This window comes from Artemia franciscana, chromosome 12, assembly GCF_032884065.1.
Source record: "Artemia franciscana chromosome 12, ASM3288406v1, whole genome shotgun sequence".
NCBI lineage: Eukaryota > Metazoa > Arthropoda > Branchiopoda > Anostraca > Artemiidae > Artemia > Artemia franciscana.
In genome coordinates this window covers 31,038,772-31,065,238 of record NC_088874.1, presented here as the reverse complement: position 1 = coordinate 31,065,238, position 26,467 = coordinate 31,038,772, and the positions used below count along the sequence as shown (strand labels likewise).

The window sequence follows — 26,467 nt, the reverse complement described above, 5'->3', positions numbered from 1 at the left end:
GGGGGAGTTCTAGGAAGAGTTTTAGAGGTAGGTTGGAATGGCGACTAGCTAAGGGTTTCAGTGGAAATATCCTTCTTGGGTAGTAGCCTTAGGGGCTTTTTTCCCGTCATTTATTCCGACGAGACACTGCAGATTCATTAACTGTTAATCAGGCTTAATTCAAGGTTACTTGACCAAAAGTAAATATGACAGTTTTTAATCAGCGATGCACCAATATATTCAATTAAACACTATGATAAATAATGACTCACTTTGTATGAGTGAGCAATCCCTCACAATTAAATCCGCAAGTTAATTACGCAATCTAACACAGTACAGTACAAAAAATAATCCGATTAGGTTCATAAGCTAGTTCGTTTTAGTTCAGATACTAAACCCATACTGAATGTCAAAATACTAAACTCACACTTAATTGAATAAATGGCCCGGTCTTCGCAAATAGTATTTGCTATTGGGAAATTTACGGGCATTTTTTCGGGGGTATTTTCTGCGGAAGGGATTTTAAATGTGGAGAATTCTCCATGTCGAGGAAAATTTCCAGGGAGAATTCCCCGAAGGAGATTTTACAAGGGTGGTCGGAAGAGGAGGAAAAGGGACTTCCTAGCATATTTTGCAAAACAGTCACATATTAAAAAAGACTAAAGACGTTTTCTCAATTGAAAGTAAGGAGCAACATTAAAGCTTCAAACGAAGAGAAATAGTTCCGTATATGAGAGAGGCTGCCCTCCCTTCAACCTCCTTACGCTAAAGCCTTAAATTTCTTTAAAAATACTTATCTTTCAAAATCAACAGGCTTTTTGTTTGAAAAGTCTTTCTTAAAAAATTGTGACAAAAGTCAAAAATTTGTTTTTATATTTAAAAGAAGGAAGAAACAAATGAAGATTCGGCACTTACTGCCCTTTGTACTGCTATTGAATAAATGGCCTGGTATTATTCTTCATTCTAATTTTTTCCACGTTTTGCCCTTCCACAGGACTAACTTTTTGTTATTTCGTTGAATGTCATACTAATAAAAGTTATACTAGCATATTTGTGACGATAAATATTCTTATATATGCAAAGAATATTCTTAAGATTCTTTTTAGTTATTGGAAAGTACGTTCTGTTCAATTTATGCAAAAGTTAGAAGTTATACAAAGTATTAGGTAGATGTAAGATGAATAAAAGATGAGCGTTTGATTCCGGAACTTAGATGAACAATTGTTATTTCCTCAAAAAAAACAAAAACAAAAAAAAAACATTTCTGTTGCGAATATAAGTTTTAGCGATAACACTTTGAAGTTTCCACAAGGTGTGAATTTTTTATTTTTTTTTTATTATTAGGTGCTCGATCGGCACAAATTAGAATAAATCTAAGCAGAATTAGAATCAGAATAAATCTAAACAGGAAAGGATGGTGTATATTTCAGGGTTGGGTATTAATTCACAAAGTGATAGAAAATTTTTTATTCACCAAAAATAGGTAAGTCAAACATAATTACATGAAAATCAAAGAAGTTCACATAGCGGGACGATATTTTGGCGAAGAGGCTTCGACCTGAAGGTCCTATCTGCAGGGTCAAATGATTCTAGCTCGTTCTCGGAATACATATATCAATCCTATATTGGTGACAGAAAAATATGAATGAAAATAACTATATATGTAAATCATTCTATGTGAGGTAATGATGCATAAAATTGAACCCCGAAAAATATATATAAAATGTTTGGGCTTTAGAGCGGGATGATCTCCCCGATTTTAAAACTTTGAAAATTAAAGATTATTTCTTTTGATCTTCCTTTTTTTTGCATTTTCCTCAATCGAAAAATAATGTGTAGAGCTTATACAGAATTGTTATGGAAGTGTTAAGCTAAGGGAAACTTTTTCTTAAAAATTTTGTTTTTACTGGATTTTACATTCATCGTAAAATATACCGACGAGCTCATTGAACGCTTCTAAATTTTGCTATTCACTCCCAAATATAGAGTAATGTATATGCTTAATCATTATTCCAAATTTCTGGCTTAACTACCTTGTTATAATTATGTATGACTAATAAACATTCTAATTAATCAAACTGTAGTTACATCTTTATCAGTTTGTCTACAATTATAGCTTAGGTGATTCCGTACTATATAAAGTTTAATCTCCAAATTTTTTTTTTCCTGCGTAAATAATAATAATAATAATTTTCTTTTCCCTCTGTGAACAGCGAAAAAGGACTAAGAGGAGCATAAAAAAAGAGAAAGAAAACGAAAAGGACACGTGAAAAAAAACAACTTACGCACAAATATTGACAACTTATCTTTCAATCACTCATTCAACAAAGGTGAAAAGACATAAGAATTTACATCTTGCAACCTATTTTATTATGTTATGTTTAGTTTTTCTTTTTTGTTACATTATGTTATGTTTATGGGTCAATATTTTATTTAACCAACGTCAAAACTTTATTTGTTCATCATTTTCATTGCTTTCTGAACAACATTTATTTTTTCCCTCTATCAAGCAAAGATTCAGCAGTATATAATTTAAAGTACGCAAAACTATATACGTTTTTTATTATCAAAGTTCTAGGAATAACTTTGTTTTTTCTTCCTCTGTCCAGCTAAGTTAAGCGGCCGGCAAATAAACTGTATTTCGAATGAAACCAAGAGCTATGTTAGGACCTTAAAACAGAGATTAGGGCTATGTTAATAGATCAAACAGTTCGTGGTAACGAACTGTAGTAAGGAGCGACCCGGCTCAATAGAAACCAAAACTCTAAAAAATGGAATTTTGAGAACAATAGCTGCATCAAAAGAATCGCATTTTAATGCTGATTTTAAATATATAAGTTTCATCAAGTTTAGTCTTACGCTCCAAAAGTTACGAGCCTGAGAAAATTTGTGTTATTTTAGAAAATAGGGGGAACACCCCCTAAAAGTCATAGAATCTTAACGAAAATTACACCATCAGATTCAGCGTATCAGAGAACCCTACTGTAGAAGTTTCAAGCTCCTATCTACAAAAATGTGGCATTTTGTATTTTTTGCCAGAAGGCAGATCACGGATGCGTGTTCATTTGTTTGTTTTTTTTTTTTTTTTTTTTTTTTTTTTTTCTTTTTCCCAGGGGTGATCGTATCGACCCAGTTGTCCTAGAATGTTGCGAGAGGGCTCATTCTAACGGAAATGAAAAGTTCTAGTGCCCTTTTTAAGTGACCAAAAAATTGGAGGGCACCTAGGCCCCCTCCCACGCTAATTATTTTCCCAAAGTCAACGGGTCAAAATTCTGAGATAGCCATGTTATTCAGCGTAGTCGAAAAACCTTATAACTATGTCTTTGGGGACGACTTACTCCTCCACAGTCCCCGCGGGAGGGGCTACAAGTTATAAACTTTGACCAGTGCTTACATATAGTAATGGTTATTGGGAAGTGTACAGGTGTTTTCAGGAGGATTTTTTGGTTGGGGGGAGGGGTCGAAAAGAGGGAGATATACTGGGGGAACTTTCCATCGAGGAATTTGTCATGGGGGAAGAAAATTTCCATGAAGGGATCGCAGGATTTACTAGCATTATTTTGAAAAAAACAATGAAAAAATAAATAGGAAAAAGTTTTTTTCAGCTGGAAGTAAGGAGCAGCATTAAAACTTAAAACGAACAAAAATTATTACCCGTATGAGGGGCTCACCTCCTCCTAATACCTCGCTCTTTGCGCTAAAGTATTTTTAGTAATGTCAACTATTTATTCTACGGCTTTGGTGGTGATTCAGGGGTCATTCTTAATGAATTGGGCCAAAATTTAAGATTTAGTGTAAAGAGAGAGGTATTGACGAGGGGGGCGAACCCTCTCATATGTGTAATAAAAACATGAGAATAAAAAATTCTTTACGTAAGCTAGTTTATAAGTTACGTATATCTTTTACTAATAAAAAGATTCGTAATAAATTAAAAGTTCTAGTTGCCTTTTTTATTAACCAAAATATTGGAGGGCAACTAGGCTTCCTCCCCCGCTCTTTTTTTCTCAAAATCATTCGATCAAAATTATGAGAAACCCATTTAGCCAAAAAAAAAAAAAAAAAAAAAAAAAAATGCAAATTTCGTTTTAATTATTTCTCTGCGGAGAGCCAAAATCAAAACATGCATTGATTCAAAAACGTTCAGAAATTAAATAAAAAAAACAAGTTTTTTCAACTGAAAGTAACGAGCGACATTAAAACTTAAAACGAACAGAAATTACTTCGTATATGAAAGGGGCTGCTTCCTCATAAACGTCCCGCTCTTTACGCTAAAGTTTTTTACTGTTTTAAAAAGAAGAGTTGAGAGAAAGAGTCAAACTTTAGCGTAAAGAGCGGGGCGTTGATGAGGAAGCAGCCCCTTTCATATACGAAGTAATTTCTGTTCGTTTTAAGTTCTAATGTCGCTCCTTACTTTCAGTTGAAAAAACTTGTTTTTTTATTTAATCGTAATTAGAAATTACGCCGAGGAAATATATTATATGCAACTAGGCCCCCTACTATAGTCGTAATATTTTTATTTTTTCTTAACTGCTAACTTCTTTGATACTTACAATAGAGCAGAATAATTGCATTTTATAGCCGAATATTGTCTTTTATAATTATTATATTTTTAAATAATTATTTCTTCTTTATTAAGCCTATTCGGCGGTCTGTAGCTTTCAACTTGTAAAATACAAAATTCATTTTCCTTCGCTTGCAGAGTTTGAGAAACTGTAAAATTAGGTCCCTATAAGTGATATAAATTTCTGCAATTGTCGAAGAAAAAACGTCAATATTGTTCAGCCAAAGAATATTAGAGCTTGTTCTCCACACAGCTTTAAAAGTAGACTTTTCAAAAACTACGCAATATCAAAATCGGGCAAGCTGCGGTATCTTTCTCTCATGTTAAATCAAAATGTTCTGTCTCTTAAACGCTTCCATGAAATAAGTAAATTCTGTCCTTTTTCAAAACGAAACTTTCTATTTAACCAAATTTACATAAATGGAATGTTTGTGTTAAGCTTGGCCCAGAGCTAGACTGAATTAAGTCTGTCTATAATCAAATTATTGTCTGTTGGATCTAGAATAAACTTGGTAAGAAATAAAAGCTAGTGTCTTTTGGCACTACAGCACCCAATCAGACCTCATTAGGCACTAAATCTAAGTGACCTGAGCTGTTCCGAAAAAAGTTGGCAGATCAGCTATCAGAAAGTTAAACTACATGGGAAGCAAGAAATATTACCCAATATTTAATCCTTTGGAGATCGGAGGGATCCTAAACTCTTGTCATTGGGAGTTCCACAAGGAGCACCGAATACTACCCAAAATTTTAGGGAGCAAGAAAAAAGTTTTCTAGTTGTGCCCTTCGGAGTCTGCCCTGTCATCCTTGTTCCCGAACCACAGTATAATCATACTTATATTGATTCTAAGAGACACTCCAAATCAAATTTTTACAAAGAACTTGTGTCAAATACTCTTATTAGAAACAAGTAGTATGGATCCCAACCTCAGAAGTGTGTTGAAAATTCTGACCCAAGAGAACGATATTAGTTTTTTTTTTCTTTTTTATATTACAGAAGGTTTCGATAAACTTTGGCATAAGCATCTATTAAAAAAACTCCAAGCTCATGTAATTTTTTGTCTTCTACTTAAAGTTCTTGAGATTTTTCTTAAGAAGTCATACTCTCTATGTAGTTCTCGATAAGTTCATTTTCAGTGAGTTATTAGCAAAGGCTAGGGCTCATAACGCTAGTATTTTTGGGTCGAAACGTTTCCTGATGCATATTAAAGATACACAAGACCATCTCATTAAGTCTCTACACTATTTTGATGACAATACCACAGTCCATGCCGCTGCCTGCAAGCAGAAAGACCCTATGGATGCTCCCCTATCCCTGCAATTAAATCTCCTAGAGGTAAAAATGGCCCAATGACTGTATTGACAGTATCAATGCATCCAAAATTCTTTGTTCTAAGAATTTGCTCCCGTCTAACTCAAGCTTTCTCTGTAAAAGTCATACAAAGGCCTGTTACCGAATATTGATGGCAGTTTTTAGCAAGGGCTCCCAAAACCCTACTGGAACTGCTCTAGAGGATCCAAAATAAGGTCACAGGGCTGACTCGTTGCTTCGATCTTCTTACTATTCAACCTCTCGATGAGAGATTTGGTGTGCTATCAATAGCTGTTTTCTACGTGCCTGTCAATAAACAACAAAGAGAGATAAAACTCTACAAAAAGAAAACTTCAAATGAGACGACGGCCAGTAGAAAGGAAAGACTAAAACAACGCGGATATTTCGCCTGTATCCAAACAAGGCGTCCTCAGCACAAGATAAAAAATTTAAAGAAAACTAATCTAAAAACAAATAAAAACCACCACCAATAATAGTAAATACAATTGTCGCTACTTATCCACGTAGGGAAAAGCAGCTATTTGAGTTACTTCAATGAGAATCAAAGAGCAACTGAGGAAAAATTATGAAAATTGAAACTTAGTTAATTATTCTGTTGCCAAATAATCCTCTTGTAAGCTAATATTGAAGCAACTCTTTTTGGTCTAATGGGTAATCTTGTCCCCTGCTGATTGTGTAAAATTTTGATTCCCTTATTGATGATTGGTTTATTTTTCAAAAGAATATCATAAATTGGGTCAATATTTAAATTATTTGTGTCTCTATTTATTGAAATACTAGCAAATATATGTTTATATTTTAAACCTCTATCAAAAACCTCTATCATTAGAAATAGCTGTAGCCTCATCAAATTGTATAAAATGTTCGGGATAAAAGAATGTATGTTCAGCTAGAGCCGAAACAAAAGTTTCCGGGGGCTTTCTTAATTGTAGGGTTTTTTCTATTGAGTTGCAATGCTCAATAAATCTTTCAGTAAATTGTTGGTGAGTTCTACCAATATAAAACTTTCCACAGGAACACGGAATTTTATACACCCCACTGACTAAATCTCCCCGGGTTAAATCCTTCCCAGAATTAAGAAAACTACCTAATGGTCTCACTGATTGGAAACAAGTATCAATGTTATGTTTACCTAAAATTCTTTTAAACATCTTCCCCAAAGTAGGTACATAAGGTAAGGAAATGAAACTTTTCGGTAAGTTTAATTCGGTGCACTGTGAAACCCCAATAACCCTATTGTTGTGTTTAATGCGTCTATTGTTTATTATTTTATCAATGAATTTAATCGGGTAGCTATTACAAAATAAAACATCCCTCAAATACAACAATTCAGAATCTAAAAAACTCCCGTGAACAAATTCTGAAAGATCTATCCACCAGTGCAATCACAACCCCTCGTTTCACTGAAATAGGGTGGCACGAGTGAAAGTTCAAATACCTATCACTGTGAGTAGGCTTTCTATATACTGAAAAAAGTAAATGGAACTCAGTTTTAATCAATAAGATATCCAGAAAAGGTAGCTTATCATTTTCTTCAAACTCCACTGTAAATTTTACATTTTTGTCAAAACTATTTAAATGTTTATGGAAAAGGTCTAAAGACTCTAAACCGTGTATCCAAATGCAAACCACATCATCCATGAATCTGCCCCAGAAATAAGGAGAGAGCCTAAAACTGTGTATGGCGGAGGTTTCAATAGATTCCTTGAAGAGATTTGCCAACAAAGGGAGAGAGATGCCCCCATAGCCAAACCAAACATCTGTTTGTAAAATTCACCTCTAAAACCAAAATAAAGAGAATGTTCATTTGCAAGGATAACCAATTTCATAATGACTTTAATCTCCAAACTCGCCATGGTCACATCTTGTATCAAATCAAAGTGCTTTTGTAATTTAATCCTTAATATATCCTCGCACTTTTTCACGTTACAATTTGAATACATGGACACCACATCAAAACTACAGAGAATTGAATTCTCCTCCAGTGTGAATTTTTTTCTAACTTATTAGTAAGATCAGTGGAATTTTTTATATATGCTTTTTTTTTTTTATATATATGATTTTTTTTAAAGAACTGTCATACGTGCCTGTACGTCTACTATCCTCCTTCCAACAAATTATCTCTACTTGCATGTCCTTTTACAAAACCGATACGACAAAAACGCAGAAATATGGTACGGATCAGCTTCCTACAAAATAGGACACCCCGCACCAGCGTTGCCAACACATTACGATTGTTGCATTTTTAGCATAATTCAGAGGTTCTGGTACAATGCGGTACATTTGGACAATTCATGGTACAATACAAAATTTCTAGTATATTTCGGTCTATGTTTGGACATATTTGGTGAGCTCAATTTTCCTTTTTTCCAAATTTCCAAAACTCCTCAAGTTATCTCTTAGGGATCTATGCAAAAGTAAATGGATTTTTATCAACATGACACAATAAGAAACCTCTGAGAATTTGAAATAAATCATCACACAAGAAACAAAGCTCAAAATTGGTTTCTGAGAAAGGATAAAGATATTTGTGAAAACATATTCTTGCCTTTCACTTTAGTAATTTCTAGTAATTTTATCTGTGACATGGAAACTGATAGGGGATACTATAGTTGGGCTACGGAGTATCTTTTAGGTACAATTTCTTCAGAAAACCGGTACATTTAATCTCAAAGCCTTAGAAACGCTGCCCCACACGGAGTACTTGAAGCATGACTTTGTAACAAGGCGTATCTCAATTGAGAATAGTCTGCCAAGAGATTTTATCTCTGAAAAACCATCTATTTCCTCCATTAAAAAGAAATTGAAGAGAAGGCACTCTAGGGAGGAAATTTGGGTGAATGGTTGACTAGTCAGACATCATACCGTAAGTTTTTAGCAGCCTATCACCAGGATATTTGTCATAAACTTAAAGAAGAAAATTGTTAGAAATCATGTAGTTATTCTGGCTCAAACCAAAGAGTATGGCTATCAGCGTTATCAACGCCATCTAGTGTTTAGCAAACTTGTTTTTTTTCAGCATTATAATAAGGATAATTATCAATTGTAATATGTAATATGATAATAAGAATATTAATTATAATATTTAGAACTAATTAGTATAATTGGTAAAACAAGTGTAATAATAAGTGTCTGATATCGGTCCTTTGACAGAAAATGATTACAAAGCTTGAAATAATACCAATTGTCACTAGACGCTGGATAGAGTCGATAGTTTCTTATGAACACTAGCACCAGTTCCCACTTTCATTTTCATTTTCATCACCATCACATTTCATCACCATGCTATTTTCTTGCAATATTGACAAAGCATTGACCAAAATAAGACTAAATTTTCAACATGACTGGCTAAAGACTACACAAGGAATATTGCCGGAATTTTTCGATTCTGGGACTTTCAATTCTTTACCAGTTTCAATTGCCCAATTGAAATTCTGTACGAATTTCAATTAATTCAATTCTTGTATGGTATACCAAACAAATACATTTAAGTAATCAGTGCTATGTACAAGGATAACTCTGCTGCGGTTAAGGTAGGAAATGAGATTAGCAGCAGGTGTCTGATGAAGGAGTTAAAAGCAGGGTTGGAAAGTTAAAAACAGTTAAAAGCAGATGGCAGAGTTACAAGCAGTATGAGGAGTTAAGCAAGGTTGTGTCCTATCACTCTTTATATGGATTATTTTAATGGACTCGGTCTCGGTCTTCGGCCCCTACCACGTTTATGTTGATAGTAACCGTGGTAACCGTAAAGTTGGTGGGAATGGTGAAAATGTTAAAAGTGGAATAGCCAAGGCTCAAGGTGCTTTTTCACAGTTGAAAAAAGTTTGAAAAATAGGAAGATAAGTCTACAAGCCAAGATCAGATTATTAGAAGTTACAAGTATGACAGTGGTCAAATATGGTTCTAAAGCATGGACACTCCAAAAAATGGATGCAGATTTGCCAGTTTTCCTGAGAAATTGCCTATGGATTGTTGAACAAACATAACTTAGGAACAATAGGGAAATTCTTCCAAGACGGTGGAATTCAATTCAGTCGATATTTCGGCCTTTTTTTTGGTGATGTGCTGAAGACGGCCCTTGGACATAGGGATTAAATATCCACTGAATTGAGTTCCACTGTCTTGAAAAATTTTCCCTATTGCTCCTAAGTTGTGTGTGTTTGATATGGAAAAGCAGTGTGGTCTTCGTCGCTATTTAATACGGATTATTCTGGGTAACAGACCGTATTTCAATCAGTAGGCTATAAAAAGTGGGCTTCAGTTCCACTTTTCAGGGCTATAACGAGAGAAAGATTGAGATGGCTAGGGCACGTTGTACGGATGATGGACGACATATTGCTGAAGATTGTCCTTTTTCGCCAACCACCTATGGCTAAACTGAAAGCAGGTTGTCCACAGTTGGGAGGATGTCATAAATAAAGATTTAGGGAAATGGGAAGCTCCTGTGAGGGTTTAAAAAAGGAGGCTTTTAACAAACTGGGATTGGGGCGGAACGGGCGTAGCTTTGCTGGCCTCAGGTGGCTTGGTGCTTTGGTGAGTTGTTAGCAGTAGAGGCAGTAGTTGTAGTAGCAATACTTGAGCAAAAGTTATATCCAATGAGTGTTCGACTTCATAAATACTAGGGTAATATTATAATTTGAGCGTTGTTGACTAGGACCAGGCCAGTAAACATGATTACTGGAAGTAGATAATTTTAATAGAAGTCCCTAATCCTGGCAGAAGTAAATAATACGGAGCTTTTGATCATCAAAAAATCATCTGATCATAAAAAAAAATCCGTCGACCTTAATTTAGCTGTCAATTTACGCCATTTGTTTGTCTGACCACAGTAAACAGAACTCTCCCATAAAAGGACTACCACTATTATCTAGTACTTGTTGACTTATCACAAAGCTTGTCCGATACCCCTGTTTGTTTCCTAGCTGAATGCTTTACTGCAATGAATATTCTTACGGTTGCGAACAAATGTAATGTCAGGTTTAGTTTTTGTTTTTTTTAGCCTTTTAAATTATACAATTTTTTAAATGGTTTATGTTTTTGTATATTTAGTCTATTTTATCAATTAAATAAATTAAATCCATAACTAGAACGCTAGTGGCACTGAGTGAATAGAATTATAAGTGACAAACGTGTGGCAGTATTCGTTTAACGAAAAATTTTCCAGTAACCTGACACTCATACTTTTCAATTAGTTTGAAAGACTGAAACACCACCTTTTTAAAATTTGTTTCTAGTTAGAATCCTCGGTTCACAATAAGGTAGCATTTCATTAATTACGATGATATCTGCTTGTTATAACCTCAACATCTTAAACGGATTTTTTTTGTTAATTCTTTAAGTTCACTCTTTGTTAGTAACAGCTTGCAGCTGCATCATGCTTATATCACTTTTGATACTTCAGGTGGTTTGAAAAAAGTCTCCCGTTACTATGCCATAGTAACTACCCAGTTACTATGGACTCTTCTTTCTTCTTTAATATAATTTCTAACGATCGTATTTTAATATAATCATTTAGGTAAAACATGAAACATTTTAGAATTGTCTCCTTGAATGCATCTATGGCACGGTGGATGGCTTGTTGGTATTCTATTCAGAAGCTCGCAGGTTCAATTCCTACCACGGACACTGCTTACACATTTGTAAAGTTAAAATCTTAATAACAAAACTTATATTAATAACTATTTGACTAGCGCCATTTATGATGAAGTATGTCCATTTTTTATGTAAATTTCAAGTGGAACCATAATACAAGATCATTTCTTTGTTAGAGTAAGAAAATTTTCGTTCATCAAATTTGTAAGTCTTTCTAGTCCACTGCACTACACCCTCTTCATTTATCCTTGGATGTGCCCCAAAGGTGTACTTTTTAATATGTCAGAATTTAGTATTTGCTCTTTACCGAGAAAATTAATTACTCTGGTAATTTCTACTTACAGCTGCAGCCCGGATTACAAACAGGAAAAAGCGAAAGATTTTTATGAGTTGGAATAGTAAGAGACAAACCTTAGCATGGGTCTCTACGCAAGACAAGAAACTTTTCAAAAGATGCTTGTATTACCTTCATTTTTAGTTACTATGTGCAGTGGATTTCCTTTAAAATTACAATTTTTAAAATTACAAACATGCACTAGATAAGGCAATTTCCTTTAAAATGAGCTATTTTTAGGGTGTAAAAAAGGAGGTTTTGAATAAACTGGGATTGAGGTGGAACGTGTGTAGCTGTGTTGGCCTCAGGTGGCTTGGTGCTGCGGTGAGTCTTTAGTAGTAGTAGTAGTAGCAGCAGTAAATTTTCAATAAACTTTATATCCGATGAGCTTTAGACTTCGCAACTACTAGGCTAATCTTGTAATTTCAATGCGGCTGACAAGGAATGCCAGTAAACATTATTACTGGAAGAACATAATTTTAGTAGAAGTATCTAATCCTAGCAGAAGTAAATACTCCAGAGATGGAAATTTCTGACCAACACTGTTAATACTGCGGGGTTTTAAAGTCATTAATTACGAAATTGAGGCAAAAGCAGCAACTTCAGTGTCTTACAAAAAAAAAGTATGTAAACAATTTATTTAAAAGGAGTTATGAAATTGTGTTATAATTCTAAGGCTGATATTCCAATATTGGAACAAAACACAGCAAGTGCATACTTTACAGCAAATACCTTTCAACCAAAGAATCTAACAGTTTTGAAGACAGTCGTTTTTTTAACTAGGACTAGCCCTCCCTGATTGCGTGGCACAAATTTGAATCATAAAAAGGTGTTTTACTTAGTATTTTCTATAAATTTATTGCAAAAAATTGGAATTCAGATTAACAAGTGATACTTTCCTGTGGTAGTTAAAGGGATAGGGAAATTTTAAGCCCACTGTTATCAATTGTTTGACGCAATCTAGACAAGGACATATTTTTTTTTTGTAAATATACTATGGTTACTTGTGAAACCTGTCAAAGACTAGTTTTTAAAGTGATAACATAAAATAACCAACCATTTCATTCGTAATTTTTATTTTATTGCGGACATTAAACGTGATTGAAATTTTCCGTGGGAATGTCCGATAGAATGAAAAGATGAAACCAATGGGTGAGATAACACGAAATAATTACCATCCATGGACCATGACCATCCATGACACTTGGCTTTCTGTGGCCTCTGCAACCCCTGGCGCATGGTTCTTTTTACTCTATGGACCATTACAGTGCAGGACAGTCTAAACCCATTTTGATACCTCAATAGCAGTTCATGAATCCATGGCCCTCTGTGGCCGGCTCATACTACCCTGTAGTACCTGTCACCATCAAATGAGCTTGTTCAGGCGTTTTCGATGTAAATTATGCTTTATATTATTGCTTTGTGTTTTTACAAGTAAATTATATTCCCCCTAAGTGTTTTCCCACACTTTTTGAAAAAAATGTACTCTGAGCTCCAATTCCTAGTAATTTTGCAAGCAAACCAATCATGATACTCCATGGCAACTTCAGGCCTTTGGTACTCATTTTCAAGCTCATAGTACGCTATGGCACCAATTATTATTCCTAAGGCAGTTTCAGACATTTTGTGGATAAAAATGATGCTTTAACTCCAATGGTCTGTTTTCACAAGTAACCTTCCTCGTGATACTCCAAGGCAGTTCACTCTCCCGTGGCACTATGTGGCTGGCCATGGCACAGTTTGGAAATTTTAATGGAAACAGCTGTTTTTAATCAGGACTAGACCTCTCTGATTGCATGGAACATATATGAATCATAAAAACGTGTTTTACTTAGTATTTATCAAAGTACGGAGAGTTTTCGAGAACGGACACAAATTGATGAATTACTTTTGTAACCCATCAGGTTTTGACCTGAAACCTGGATATTTGATAAGACCCAATGGTTTTAAATATGATATTACTTATTTTCTTACGGTGATATATAAATACCAGCCAAACCGTGTCCAACAACATTATATGAAATTGCTCCCAAAGAATTAAAGAATTAATCCCACAGAGCTAGTCTAAAACTGCCCTTCCTCCAATTGAGCCAACCCCCAGAGGTCCGCCATGCCATCCCTCCTGGGAGCTCCCAATCTCAATGAATTTTATGCTAGCAATCCTTAGGATGAAGCTCTTTGTGTTTTCAAAAAATCTTCTTATTCCCCTCCAGGGCTCCAATGTCAATAAGTTTTATGCTAGGGAACTTTTGTCTCATGTGAATCAGTCAGTATGGGAGTTATTTTGGAAGGAACTTATGGTACTTCATGCCCCCAAACCGTCCCTAAGAATTCTATACTCAACCCGTGGTGAGTCCCATGTCCTCCCACTAGCCCATAGCCGCCTCTGATCAATCTTCAGAGGGCCTTATGTTCAACCTCAGGAACCCTAATGTCAACAAATTTTGTGATATTGGACCTTGCCACCTATGAATAAATTAATATTAAGTTTTTTTTTAGAGAAATGTATAGTCCTCCTTGGACCCCTTTAAGCCATAGTTCAGAAGATCCCATGTCCTCCTTCAGGGGCTGCTAATGTCAGTAAATTCCATGCTAGGAAACTTTTGTCTCATATGAATTAATTAGTATGTTTTTAGTGGTAACTTATGGTCATTAATGCTCCCCCCTAATTGACCCTGATTTCTCTCGAGTCAACCCTCGAAGACCCTGTGTCCTCCCACTAACTCAGAGCCCCCTCTGGTCAACCTTTATAGGGTCACATGACCAAGCTACGCTACTAAGTGTAACCCAGAAATGCATTGAGCACTATGTCATAAGATCATTAAATGTGTTTATAATTAAAAGTATTTCAAGCTCCATTTCATTTTCAGTATTCTTTGGTACTTCTACTAATCAATTCGTTCGAATGCTAATATCATTGTCTAGGTTGTTGGTGCTTCTAATTATAAAATTGATTGAAATCTCATTTCAATTTCTCTTCTTGGTACTTTTACTGGTAAAATCGATTAAAATCTCCTTTTATTTTCATGGTTCTTGGTACTTTTACGGATTAATGGGAAAGTCTGTTTTAATTTTCACTGTTCATGCTACTTTTACTCATCAAACCTGTTAACCTATCTTATATTCTAGTACAGCATTTTTGAGCCGGTAGTAGTGCCTATGTCTGAAAATTCCTGTTCTTGCATCTCTGGCTTTTGAATAAAGATTTTAAAGGTTGGAGTTACTATTATACACTAAAAATTAATGGAAAAATAACAAAGTAAGGCAATGAGATAAAATTAATTAAATGAGATAAAATTAAATTAATTGCATGTACCTTACATATAATTAATATCATCATAAAAAATTTTTGAATGCGTCAAATACGTTCCACAAAATGATTCATCAATCTTTCTCTTGACACAGTGCTTATTCCGTTTCGGGGTCACACTGAGCAGCACAGCTTGGCCATGGGGCTGTTTGAAGGTTAACCAGGGGGAACTCTGGGCTAATGGGAGGACAAGAGGATCTCCGAGAGATGAGTTTATTGCTTTCAAGAATGGTTTGGGGGGGGGGCATGAACCATATGGTCCCTCTAAAAAACAGTAGAAATTCATTCATATGAGACCAAAATTCCCTAGAATGAAATTTATTGACACTAGGATTCCCTGGAGGAGGATAGGGGGTCCTTTGAATGTTGGCTCGAAGAGGCTCGTGGTTAGTTGGGGCATAGAGTACAATAGATTCCCTCTAAAGAAAAACTCATATTAATTGAATCATAGGTGACAAAGTCCACTAGCTCGAAATTATTGACATTAGGGTCCCTAGGGTTGGACACGGGAACTTCTGAAGATTGGTTGGAGGGGTAGTCTGGGCTAATGTAAACACATGGGACTCTCTGAAAGTTGCTTCAAGGGGGTTTAGCGATGGTTGGGGGGGGCATGAATGACCATAAACTCCCTCTAAAAAACTGATGTCATGCTTAAAGGGGGTTAACATTTTGTCTACTGCTTTCCGGTGTATACCAAAATTTACTTTAGAAGAGTTCTAAAATTGTTGATTATAAATCTATGGCTAGTACTGCATTAGCTCACTTTACAACGAATTTCTAATTATCATTACATTTGGTACCTAAGCGTTTGAACGGAATTTAGACATAATAACGTTAAAAAACTAACTAAATAGAGTTCTAACTTCCAGGCGATTCTTTTTTGATATCAGTATATCAGTAAAAATGTTTCAGAATTTCTTTATTAATATTCTCACATATTTTGTTAAAAAAAAATGACCCAAATAGAACTGACTTGCTATTGGAAGAATTTTTTTACATAATAAATCAAAATAAACTTATCAAGATTTTTTTTTTTTAAAAGAAACCTACCAAGTTCTGATGAAACACAGCCACGCGTTGACTCATTTCGTCTTAAAACATATCTGCAGGCCATAGAGAATGGACTGTGATTATAGAATTAATTTGGATAATTCTTGTCACTTTGTTTGAATTATTTGAGTCTTCATTTACTTATGGAAAGTAATGCATAGGTATAAATGAGCTTTGGAGCTACATTGCTATTGAAACAAATTTTTTTAAATAACCCATAAACATAAACTTATTAATTTTTTTTTTTTTTTTTTTTTTTTTTTTTACAAAACCTGCCAAGGTGTGATGAAATATAGCTCATTTCGGTGGCTCATTTCGTCTCAAAACATATATGCAGGCCATAGAAAATGGACTGTGATTATAGAACATAATTTGGATAATTCTTGCCCCTTTGTTGAGTGGGTTACTTGAGTTTTCATTTACTTATGGAAAGTACTGCATAGGTACACCGAGCTTCAAGGTGAACGATAAAAAGTTTCTTGTGTAGAGGTTTTAAAATTTCGTCATATGAATACTGCTATCTACCAAAAATTATCTCAAAGGATTTTAAAATTTCTGATTAAACATCTAGGCATAAATTTTGAGAAATAATACATATAGCTTAACACGAGTTATTGAGGGGGAGGTAAAGAGTCTCCTGTGTAGGAGATCCAACGTTTTGTCGAAGGTCTACAAATCAGATTGAAGTAGAGAAGGGGGAAGACTACCACAACCGAGGTCTTCGTGAATAATTTTTAACTTGGCTTCACTAGGAAATATGTACAGGGGTAGAGGTAAATTCCATTAATTGTGTACTAACTTTGGCCTAAAAATGAAAACTTACATTAACGTGTCTACTCACAGCCTTAAAACGTCAGAGGAATCAGCGTTCTAACAGAAAACATTATTTGAAGAACACATAATCCTTAGAGAAAAAAAAAACACAAAAAAAAACCAGAATAACCGTCTGAATTTCCGGCTCATTTTTTATCGGTAATAATTCTTGTTATTATACTAAATACTCAACACGGTTTGTACCCCAATTTCTCAAAAATTGGCACTCGCCAGGGAGCCATCTCTTAGCCAACATTGTTAAATAATAGTGTTTTAGATGCACAGTCGCTATGTTTTTGTTCATGCGCTCTTCAAGCTATCAACATTTCTATCGAGTGTTATGCTGCCGACGTCTTCAATATAAGCAGTTCTATCCAACAGTCAGAAGAAAACTTTCAAATTATGCAAAATGGATATGATCATCTCGATCTCAAATTTAATTCGGCGAAGTCTGACGTTGTGCTATTTAATTGGAAGGCTGAAGGCCCCTTCCCGCCATTGTTCTTGGTGATAGCTGTCTAAGACCGTTGAAACTGTTGTTTATCTTGGTCTTCCCATTGGTTCCTCACTGAAACACACACGCCGGCTCCTTTCTGAACACTTTGAACGGAAAATTTGCGCTTCTCACGCTCTACTTAATATCACAATATCACACGTAAGAAATATCACACGTTTTAACCGAGCAATCCTAGCGTCCCCTTATAATTCTGTTGCAATACCTCAATTCCTTTACCTAGCTCCTTTTTGGCAAACATTTTCAACTGGTGAAAAAAGTAAAGTCAGGTCTACTTTCTTCAGATTTTCTAACTATTTACTTCGGCTTCCCCCTTGGACAAGAAATACTAAAATGATTAAATGTATAAAATTAACTGATCCTGAGCTTCCCATTTCCAAACTGGTTAGTAAGTATATTTCAAAAGTCCAATCCCACCCCTGGAGCAAAATTATCAAAAGCTAAGTTTATAAATATGTACGTACATTCATTTGCAGATTGGTGAGTTTTTAGTTCATAGTTATTTTTCTTCTTTATGTGGAAGTGTAATGTTTTTTCCCCTTTTGTTTTTTGCTTTTTATACTCCGTCTTTTTTCTGTTGGAATGACGGGTGATAAATAATTAGATTAATTAAAATTGGAACAAGAATGACTTGGGAACCATAGCATAATATCGTGCTCCCTTTAAGATAAATCGTCAATTTGCTGAATATAAAGTAAAAAACAAAAACACAACATGTATCACATATAAAAACAGAGGTTTGACATTCTTATTAAAATATTAAGTTTAGGTTTGTAATTATGATGAATTTTGTAAAAGAAAAAGATTTTACTTACAATATGTAAGGGCAAGCATCCAAATGCACACTATGGCAATTTTTGCCCTTTTCATTGTTGACACAAACTTTAGAGGATAACAGATGGCATACCACCGGTCCAGTGCAATGCAGGTTAATGTTGATATTGATACTACTACTGAGACAGTCTGTAAATTAAGATAACAATAACAATAATAAAAATAATATTGACTTATTATTCACTTACATTAGAAAAATCAATAGCGAAGTAAAACATAAAAGACTAAGTGACAAATATACTAAATACAAACTGTAACAGAAAAATTTCGATACACACAGGTGTGCCAATGGGGAGAGGAGTATCACTTGCTAATTTTGTTTTCCACCCCATAATTTCTAAAATTAGTTTTTTCGGTATTTTCACTAAAATAATATCAAAATCCACCCCAGAGATTTATAGAATATACTTTTTTCTTCATTAAAAAATTGAAGAATCCTTGCCCCAACCCTAAATCTTTTGTAAATTGATGCTCGTGATATGCTGCTTTGGAAAAAAAAAACTTTTGAAGACCAAACAGCTCCTTGACAATTTTCATGAGACTAATATTTTCTGGCAATCTTGATTCTGACACTGAAGAAAAAGAATAAATTTACGAAAATGGAAATGAGAAGATTAAATGTTTTTGAGATCATTTTTCCTAAAAATAAGGTAAAGCTTTAAGAGATAAATAAAGACATTAATGGGAGAGGCTGAGAGCTGAAGAGAGATTAGTAAACAATGTATTATTCAAGTAAAGACAAGGTCAACAGTCACCAAATTCAACACAAATCGCCAAAATAAATTGAATTTCGTGGTAAATAGCCAAAAAATTTAACAAAACAAAAAGTCGAACAAAAAATAAACAAAACTTCAACGATGAAACAAATACTCGAAAACAAAACGACCCTGTAACATATGTATTGAGCGCACATAAAAAACAACAACTTGAAAGCTTCTCAATATTAGTCAACAAGAAATAAAACGATCTGAAATATTAACCAGACTGTATACTTTATTTGTGTGCGGGGTGTTTCCTCATTCAAAACTTGCATGAATGCTAAACTTTATCATCTTAAAATATTTCTTAATAATAAGTTAATTTTATCAAAGAAAATAATATTGTGTCTAAATTTGTTAAAATAATATATCTTTCCTAAAAGAGTATATGGACGGTATTAGGTCACATATGACCACTACTCACATTCAGGATAGACCTGATTATCGGCACCCACTTTTTTCTTTAGGCTGAATTCTGAAAAAAGAGGGTAAATGTTTCATGAAACTTTTAAGTAAATCTTTTACTGTTTTCAAGTGCTCATACGTTGTTCACAAAAGCCAAGGGAATATGGACACATGATAAATTTACTATAAAGTGTTCATCAGTAATTGGGACAAACTTCATGGCTGGGGCTAGAACTCATAATTTGTTCAAACAGACTGAACGGTAGGTGCAGCAAGAGCTAGAAATATTAAATTAGTCTTGACACCATAGGCACTTTTACAAAGCCCATAGCCACTACTCTTTTCTTCCTTAATTGTTTAAGATTACAAAGAAGTTTTAGGACGATTCCCTCAAGACGCAGCGGCTATTACTATTCTTCATGATGTTTGCAGGTGTTTGCCACGTAATAGGATTGGTGCAAAAAGTTAAATTTATTAAGTGTGACGAAATTTTGCGTGACTTGTTGGATCTTATGATTTGCATCAGTATAATTCACAGCTTAGATACCAATTCAGTTATGAAAACTCGATTTATTTTTGGGACACAGTGCGCGGTAGCGATGCTAGCGGCTAGAGACAGGAAACTGGCAGTCCGACTCTAAGAGTCGGAACAATGGGACTGACGTCGTGAATAGAATCGTAAGCCTGTGATTCATTGCTATGCCACCTATGATGTTGTAGTACGATCTACGCGTCAGAGCACGGGCTTGGAAGAGGCGCCAAATTTAGTGTTCTGTACCAAAAGCTTCTCATGAGCAAGATAGGAGTTTTCATATCTGTATTGGTATCTAAGCTGTTGTATTATTTGTGTATCAGAAGAATAAACATCTTCATCTTATTTTTAAGAAATGAAGATTAGTATCCCAAGAAGGTGTGTGTACATGATAGCGTTGTAGTAGCATTAAATTCGGTCATAGAGAAATATTTGAATTATGGAACAAGTGCTAATGGTAGTACTATTGGATATGCATGCGAGCATTGTCATGATTGTAAGGAGTTAAATTTCTTTAGAGTACCGAGAAATTTCAAGCGTTATAGTGGTGAGTATGCGAGAGTAACATCACCAGACAAGCTAGTAGTAAAAGATAAAGCAAACATAGGACTTTTAGTTGATGACTAAGGCCGACTTCTTGCTTACGTTGGCAATAATACGTTACTACTTGATAGATCCAATCACCATCCCCCTACTCTTACCATTCAACGGAAGGTAAAAGAATGCATACTTACTGTTGTACCAATGTCATAAATCATAATGTCTCTGTGTCTGAGACATTATATGTAAAAATTATGTGGTAATAGACAGAGAAATCACTGGCAAAATAAAAAGGGCACTAGCAGACCTTATAAGCATTGAAACCTAAAGAGGAATTTATGAAAAACAAATCCCATGCAAACTTTACTAGCACCACTGATTGTTTACCATTAAACCATCATTAAACCATGAACCACTATTTTCAAAAAAAATATTTTCGTAAAAATGTTTTTTCGTTAGATATTGTAGTTGGTTACCACTCCTATCTAAAAGGTACCAATAGGTGACCAGTATGATCAAGTACCTAGACCAGAGATTAGAAGTAAAACGGTAGAGAGAATCTTTTATTCTTTGTTAGTATATAATAATTAGTGAGGGTGCCAAGATTAAAAATGGTAGGATTTGAGAAACAAAAGATCATACAAAATCTAGTGACTTTGGAAAAACGTTTGATTCTAGATGATGATTTCCAAGATTTACCTCTTCCAAGGAAATTTTTTTTCTCCAACAATTCTTGACAAAATAATGAAAGATATGTCTACCTCTTTCGGCTATTTTATAAAACTTTTGAGCCATGGGGCAGATGCATTTACTCACTTTATTCACATTATATGAAACAAAACAAAATAACACGGTGGATTTGCTTTTGACCACTGTATATAAATTCGCTTGAGACGCCATTTTGCATGGTAACAAAAAAAGTCAATATTACGAAACCTCCTGTCCAAACAAGTTTAATTTATTTGATATGCGACGTCACTCGATTAATCCTTTTTCTAGAACACATTCCTTTTATCAATCCCAACTCGGTTTCTTTTTGGCAGTGAAACAGTCAACATTGAAAAAATATTTTACAAATGCCCATTATGTTTGTATACTTTTGTCAGCTTGTCATCCTGTAAGAATTGTACTATTATTAATGAATATAATGAAAGGTGCAAATTATGCAATCGTGTAAATTGCATAGAGGATGCGTATTGCAAATTAAAGACTTTAATTCCTGTCTTTGAGGTATTTGTGACACTAACACTTGAGGTCTCCTATCTCCAATATTCAGGACAATAAATATGGTCAATGAGAATTTACTCACCCCAGTATTATTGGGAAAAAATGATAACCGTCATTTCATTAATTTCAGTTCATTTGTATGAGACTGCAATCGTCGTGGATTTAAATTGTTTTGGGTGGAAAACCATGGTTTACGCTTCAATTGCTGGAATAACAAGAGAGTCTGATTTTTCCGACATCGCTGCGAAAATACTGGCTACTATGATTATACGCCTACTGATTTTCATTTGGCTGTTATATAAAGTGATTCTTCAGATGAGAACACCGTATGTGATATTTTTTTCAAATAAGTAACTTGCAACAGCTGAATTTTATAATATAAATCAAAATAGCATTATTGACTTTACAAGGAAATATAATAAAAATTAAGTTATATTATATTGTAGAAAATGTGAACCTGAGTTTGCATGCCAAGATGCGTACAACCTGAATCCTGAAAAGCTGTCACCACATATAATTGACAATGGTTACCCAAATTTGGAAGAAGATATCTAAAGAACGAACGTTCTTTTATGCATACAAGTTTATTAATAAGCAAACTGACAAAATTTTTAAAGCATTTCCCTCTTACGGTACTGAAACTTATACTATACCGGTAAAAACGGATGTTTACAACTAGAAAGCTCTTCAATCGAGGATTTTCTACGTAAATCCTGAGAATTCACTGTAAAGTATATACGTAACATCGAAAAAAAATGTAATAGTGCAGGAAAACCAGAGCTTTAGGTTTATAAATCTTGTGCTCGCTTCCGATTTCGAAAAGTGGATCTTCCACTTTCCTCAAGAAAGTTTTTGATATTTACAATGCATATGGTAGGTGAAGAGGATAGAAAAATCCACATTCTTTGCCGGTTGAAAGATGCAAAGCCAATTTCCCATCTTTATAGTTGAATGGTTACTATTGACAATGATAATGTTATTGTTAAGACTTTGAGTATGGTCAACAAAATCTAAGGGTAAGCAATAGGATTTGTATTTGAATATGTAGGGATCCTTATTACATATATTGGTTATTTTATTTTTGTTCATTGTCCCCAGTCTGATAGATCACTGCCATCTGGGGTAATTTCCCAAAAGGTTTCAAATTTATTTAGCAAGATTAACGCTATACTCTCTTCAAACAGGTGGAAAAGGTACACTATAAACGTACAGTTCCCGCTAGGACAATACTCATATATTGAGTACCAGACAAATCAAATACAATGCTACCATGAGTTTTTAAATATGTTTCATCGTTTCTACCATTTTCAAATAGTCATGAATGTCCATCTAGGGATTGCATTGTATATTCATCTAGGGTCCAATAAGATTTATCAATGTACAAACTGTAGAATGGATTCCATTGGCTTTACATACAAGAGATGAAAGTAAAAAAATTTCAAATTTATGTGGAGAATTTGTCTGAAATCCCACGGAATTAGCACTTTTACAAAATCTTAAGCAAGTTTTGAAAGAATTTTGCCATTGATAAGTGAATTATCGGCGTAGGTGCGTGTACCCGTAGCTGTATATCGTTGATTCGTGATTGTATGTGAAACCTGTAGCTTGGTATTATTTCCAATAGCTCTTAATTTCTCATTTACTAAAGCAACCTTAGAGATGCGGTGACTAAAGGATGAAATTATTTATGTGGTAGATATGCCATTTCTAGGAAAAGAAATCCTTTTTCAATCTAACAATTTTTACCCTTGGTTTTGTTTTGTTCTTTGTCAAGAGTGATGTTTGACGCTTATGCCCCAAGTTGAGACTGATGAGTGATGAAGTCTTTTTCAACCTTTTTAAAACTTTTCTGCTTTGTCGTGATTTCAATTGCTTGTAAATGGATCGCACCCTGGACCTGAGATTTTGAAAAACACTTTCTTTAAAATCATTCCCAGAGCCCCAATCGTGTAGTGTAAATAACACAAAATCAGAGGCCACCATTGTAATTTGTTTCTAGCAAGGGGTAATGGAAAGCGAAACAAATTAGCAAACCGATTGCCAAGATCGTAACCGAAAATTGACGAATGACCCTTGTAATAATTCATTCCATGACCCCGTCATTGTGGTCTAAAAGTAACAACATAGCAATCAATATCTGGACAAATAAAAGTGTTTTTTCTATTACCAATTTCGTTATTGGATGGTTAGAAAATGACAAGTAATCACAGCCAAACCTTTTATTATTGCTCAATTCAGGATTGCCCAATTCACTTCTTAATGTGAACTGACAGAGTTTTGAATACGAAATGTTTACTGGAATATATTGAAGTTACTGCGCATTGTAGTTGTGAATTTGTTCAGGAGTGGGTTTTTGTTCAAGAGCACGCAAGAGGGGGATATTGGTAATACCAACTTTCGATGTCTCGACAAAGGATGAATAAAGAAATATAAGATTGTCTGACGAGAAGCTGGGCTTATAGTCCGCAAAAAGCACATGTTTAATCCCTCTGACGGCACCAGCACTGTTATCCTCGATAATATTCTGTTTAAAAGTAGGAACATCTTCCAGATTATTGTTGAGATGAACAAAGTTGTTGTCGACGGGAGAGCTAATGTCGAGCATACCATGTTCCATTAAATAGTTAAAGTGGAATGCAACATTCTTATGAGCAGAATTTTTTCCATTGATCGCACGACGCAAATCAGATTTACTACCATATTCTTTGCATTCTAGAGTGAGATATGCGTGTGTGGTATTTTATCTATTATTCTCCCTCACCATACACTGGTCAATCGTTTGGTCAAACTTTTATATCATATGTACGATCTTTTCTCAGGATATCGTACGCATGTTTAGGAATACAATCAACAAAACAACTTCATACTTTCTCTCAAATTTGATGGGGAGAGAGTTCTGTCCAAAAATCGCTTGTTTTATACATATCGTCATAGAGGGGGGTCAGAGACATTGGAAATTGATGCTACATATAAATCATTAGGTATTGTGTACGTCTTCAGTGGCAATTCAAGAATCAAAATCAGAGTTATATCCTATCCAACGAACAAGCAGCTGTCTCTTATTCTTTTGAGTTTGAATCTTTAATATCTTTTCAAGTTGATACATTTCAGTATCTTTTAAATTTTTGTAATTCATGCTCGTTGACACTTTAATGCTAGACTTTTGACAGTTTAAAATATTCAATGGACCACAAGAAAATCCCCTTTTCAAAAATATTGCTTGTTTGATTGATTCAAAAAGTATCACCGACATTGAATTTCTGCTTTTTCACATGCCTCTTTTCAATGGGATAATTTCTTAAAAAAGACTCAGGTTTGTTGTTACTTTGATGAACTCCAACAGGACTAATATTGGACAGGGATATTTTTCAATGAACATTATCCCGAGATTAAGAACTACAGCGTTATTCTTATCAATCGATCAGCCAATTTCACCTTTATCTGACCACAACTATGATTTAGTATTGTAATATATTTCAATTATACCCAAATTACATGTAGATTAACGTAATCGTTATCACGATCTGTTTGAATTTTTATATAGGAATCTTGTTCTAAGATAGATTCAAGGTTTCTAGCAATTTCATCACCTCTTTTTGAACACAGTAGAACAGCAAATGCATAGCAAATAAAAACGTTAATCGTAAGTAAGAAAAAAGTGCTTTTAAGGGCTATTGTGATGCCTTTGAATCTTGTCTACGGTCAAAATATCTGCTTGTAATATATACAGTAGTAGAAATATTCGATAATGACTACTGAAAACTCTATAATTTGATAAAAGGTGTAACTGGGTTCAATCTGTAAATATTCTGTTGCTGACCTCTTTTCAACTCCAGTGACTCGAGGGAGTGTGGTTAGGAAACTTAAACTTCCCGCTTTGCATATATTTTCATAAGTATGTTTCAAAACTTGGAACATTTTGAATGTAAACGTGGGGTAAAATGTCCACTATCTTTTTGCATCCTAATAAGTTATGCGCTGATATTAAGACGTCTTTGCTTGATACCTTTTGAATAAATTTTACCAATTGGTTTGCTAGTATTTTTCAAAAACGATTGAAAAATATCTTTTGGTATTTCTTGAAGTTTCCTTAAAAGATATAAAAATATATTTATTCCCAATAAATATTTTTTGAAATTATATTGACTTTAATAATTTATACAAATGACTATCGAATGATTAAAGTATTTCACGATTGTCACCTAGATCTAATACCAAATCAACTAGGTTGTAACTCTTTCCATGGATTATACCATCACCTTTTTTGTCACCAATTTATCCATGTTAATTTTTAGCGAGATAGGTCGAGAATCTTTTGCTTTGCTCACGATACGAACGAGATAGTAAGACTTCAACGTTTGATAAAACATTAAATAGTTTTTTTCCTGTTTTGGATGTGGTAGTGCTGTTGGTGATGTTTAACTTTCAGAACTCCGTGGCTGATGAATGCCATTTGCTTTTAGCGGCTTTTTTGGTAGGGTTGATGCTAGTCAACACGTCAAAGGGTATTTTGAAACAAAAATAAATTTTCATCATCGGTGCTTGTCTCATTGATAATAAACTTATCAAGATTATCTTCAAAGTACTCTTTTTGTGAAAGAGTGATTTCTATTCGCTTCAATTTTTAAGGCTTAGCTTTTTTCTAGAGAAGAATGTTTAAAAGTTCCGCGATTATTGGCAGTAATAAC

The 26,467-nt window shown here is 34.4% G+C and overlaps 1 protein-coding gene across 3 annotated transcripts in view; it reads right to left on the bottom strand.

The window, feature by feature from the left end:
• The window catches only part of LOC136033983 (orexin receptor type 2-like), a 232,175-nt gene that overhangs the window by 133,474 nt on the left and 72,234 nt on the right, over window positions 1-26,467 (bottom strand). For all 3 annotated transcript variants that reach the window (XM_065715015.1, XM_065715012.1, XM_065715013.1), the window contains one exon: window positions 18,299-18,446. In XM_065715015.1, the coding sequence (XP_065571087.1) occupies window positions 18,299-18,446 (148 nt within the window). The remainder of the gene's footprint in view (window positions 1-18,298; window positions 18,447-26,467) is intronic.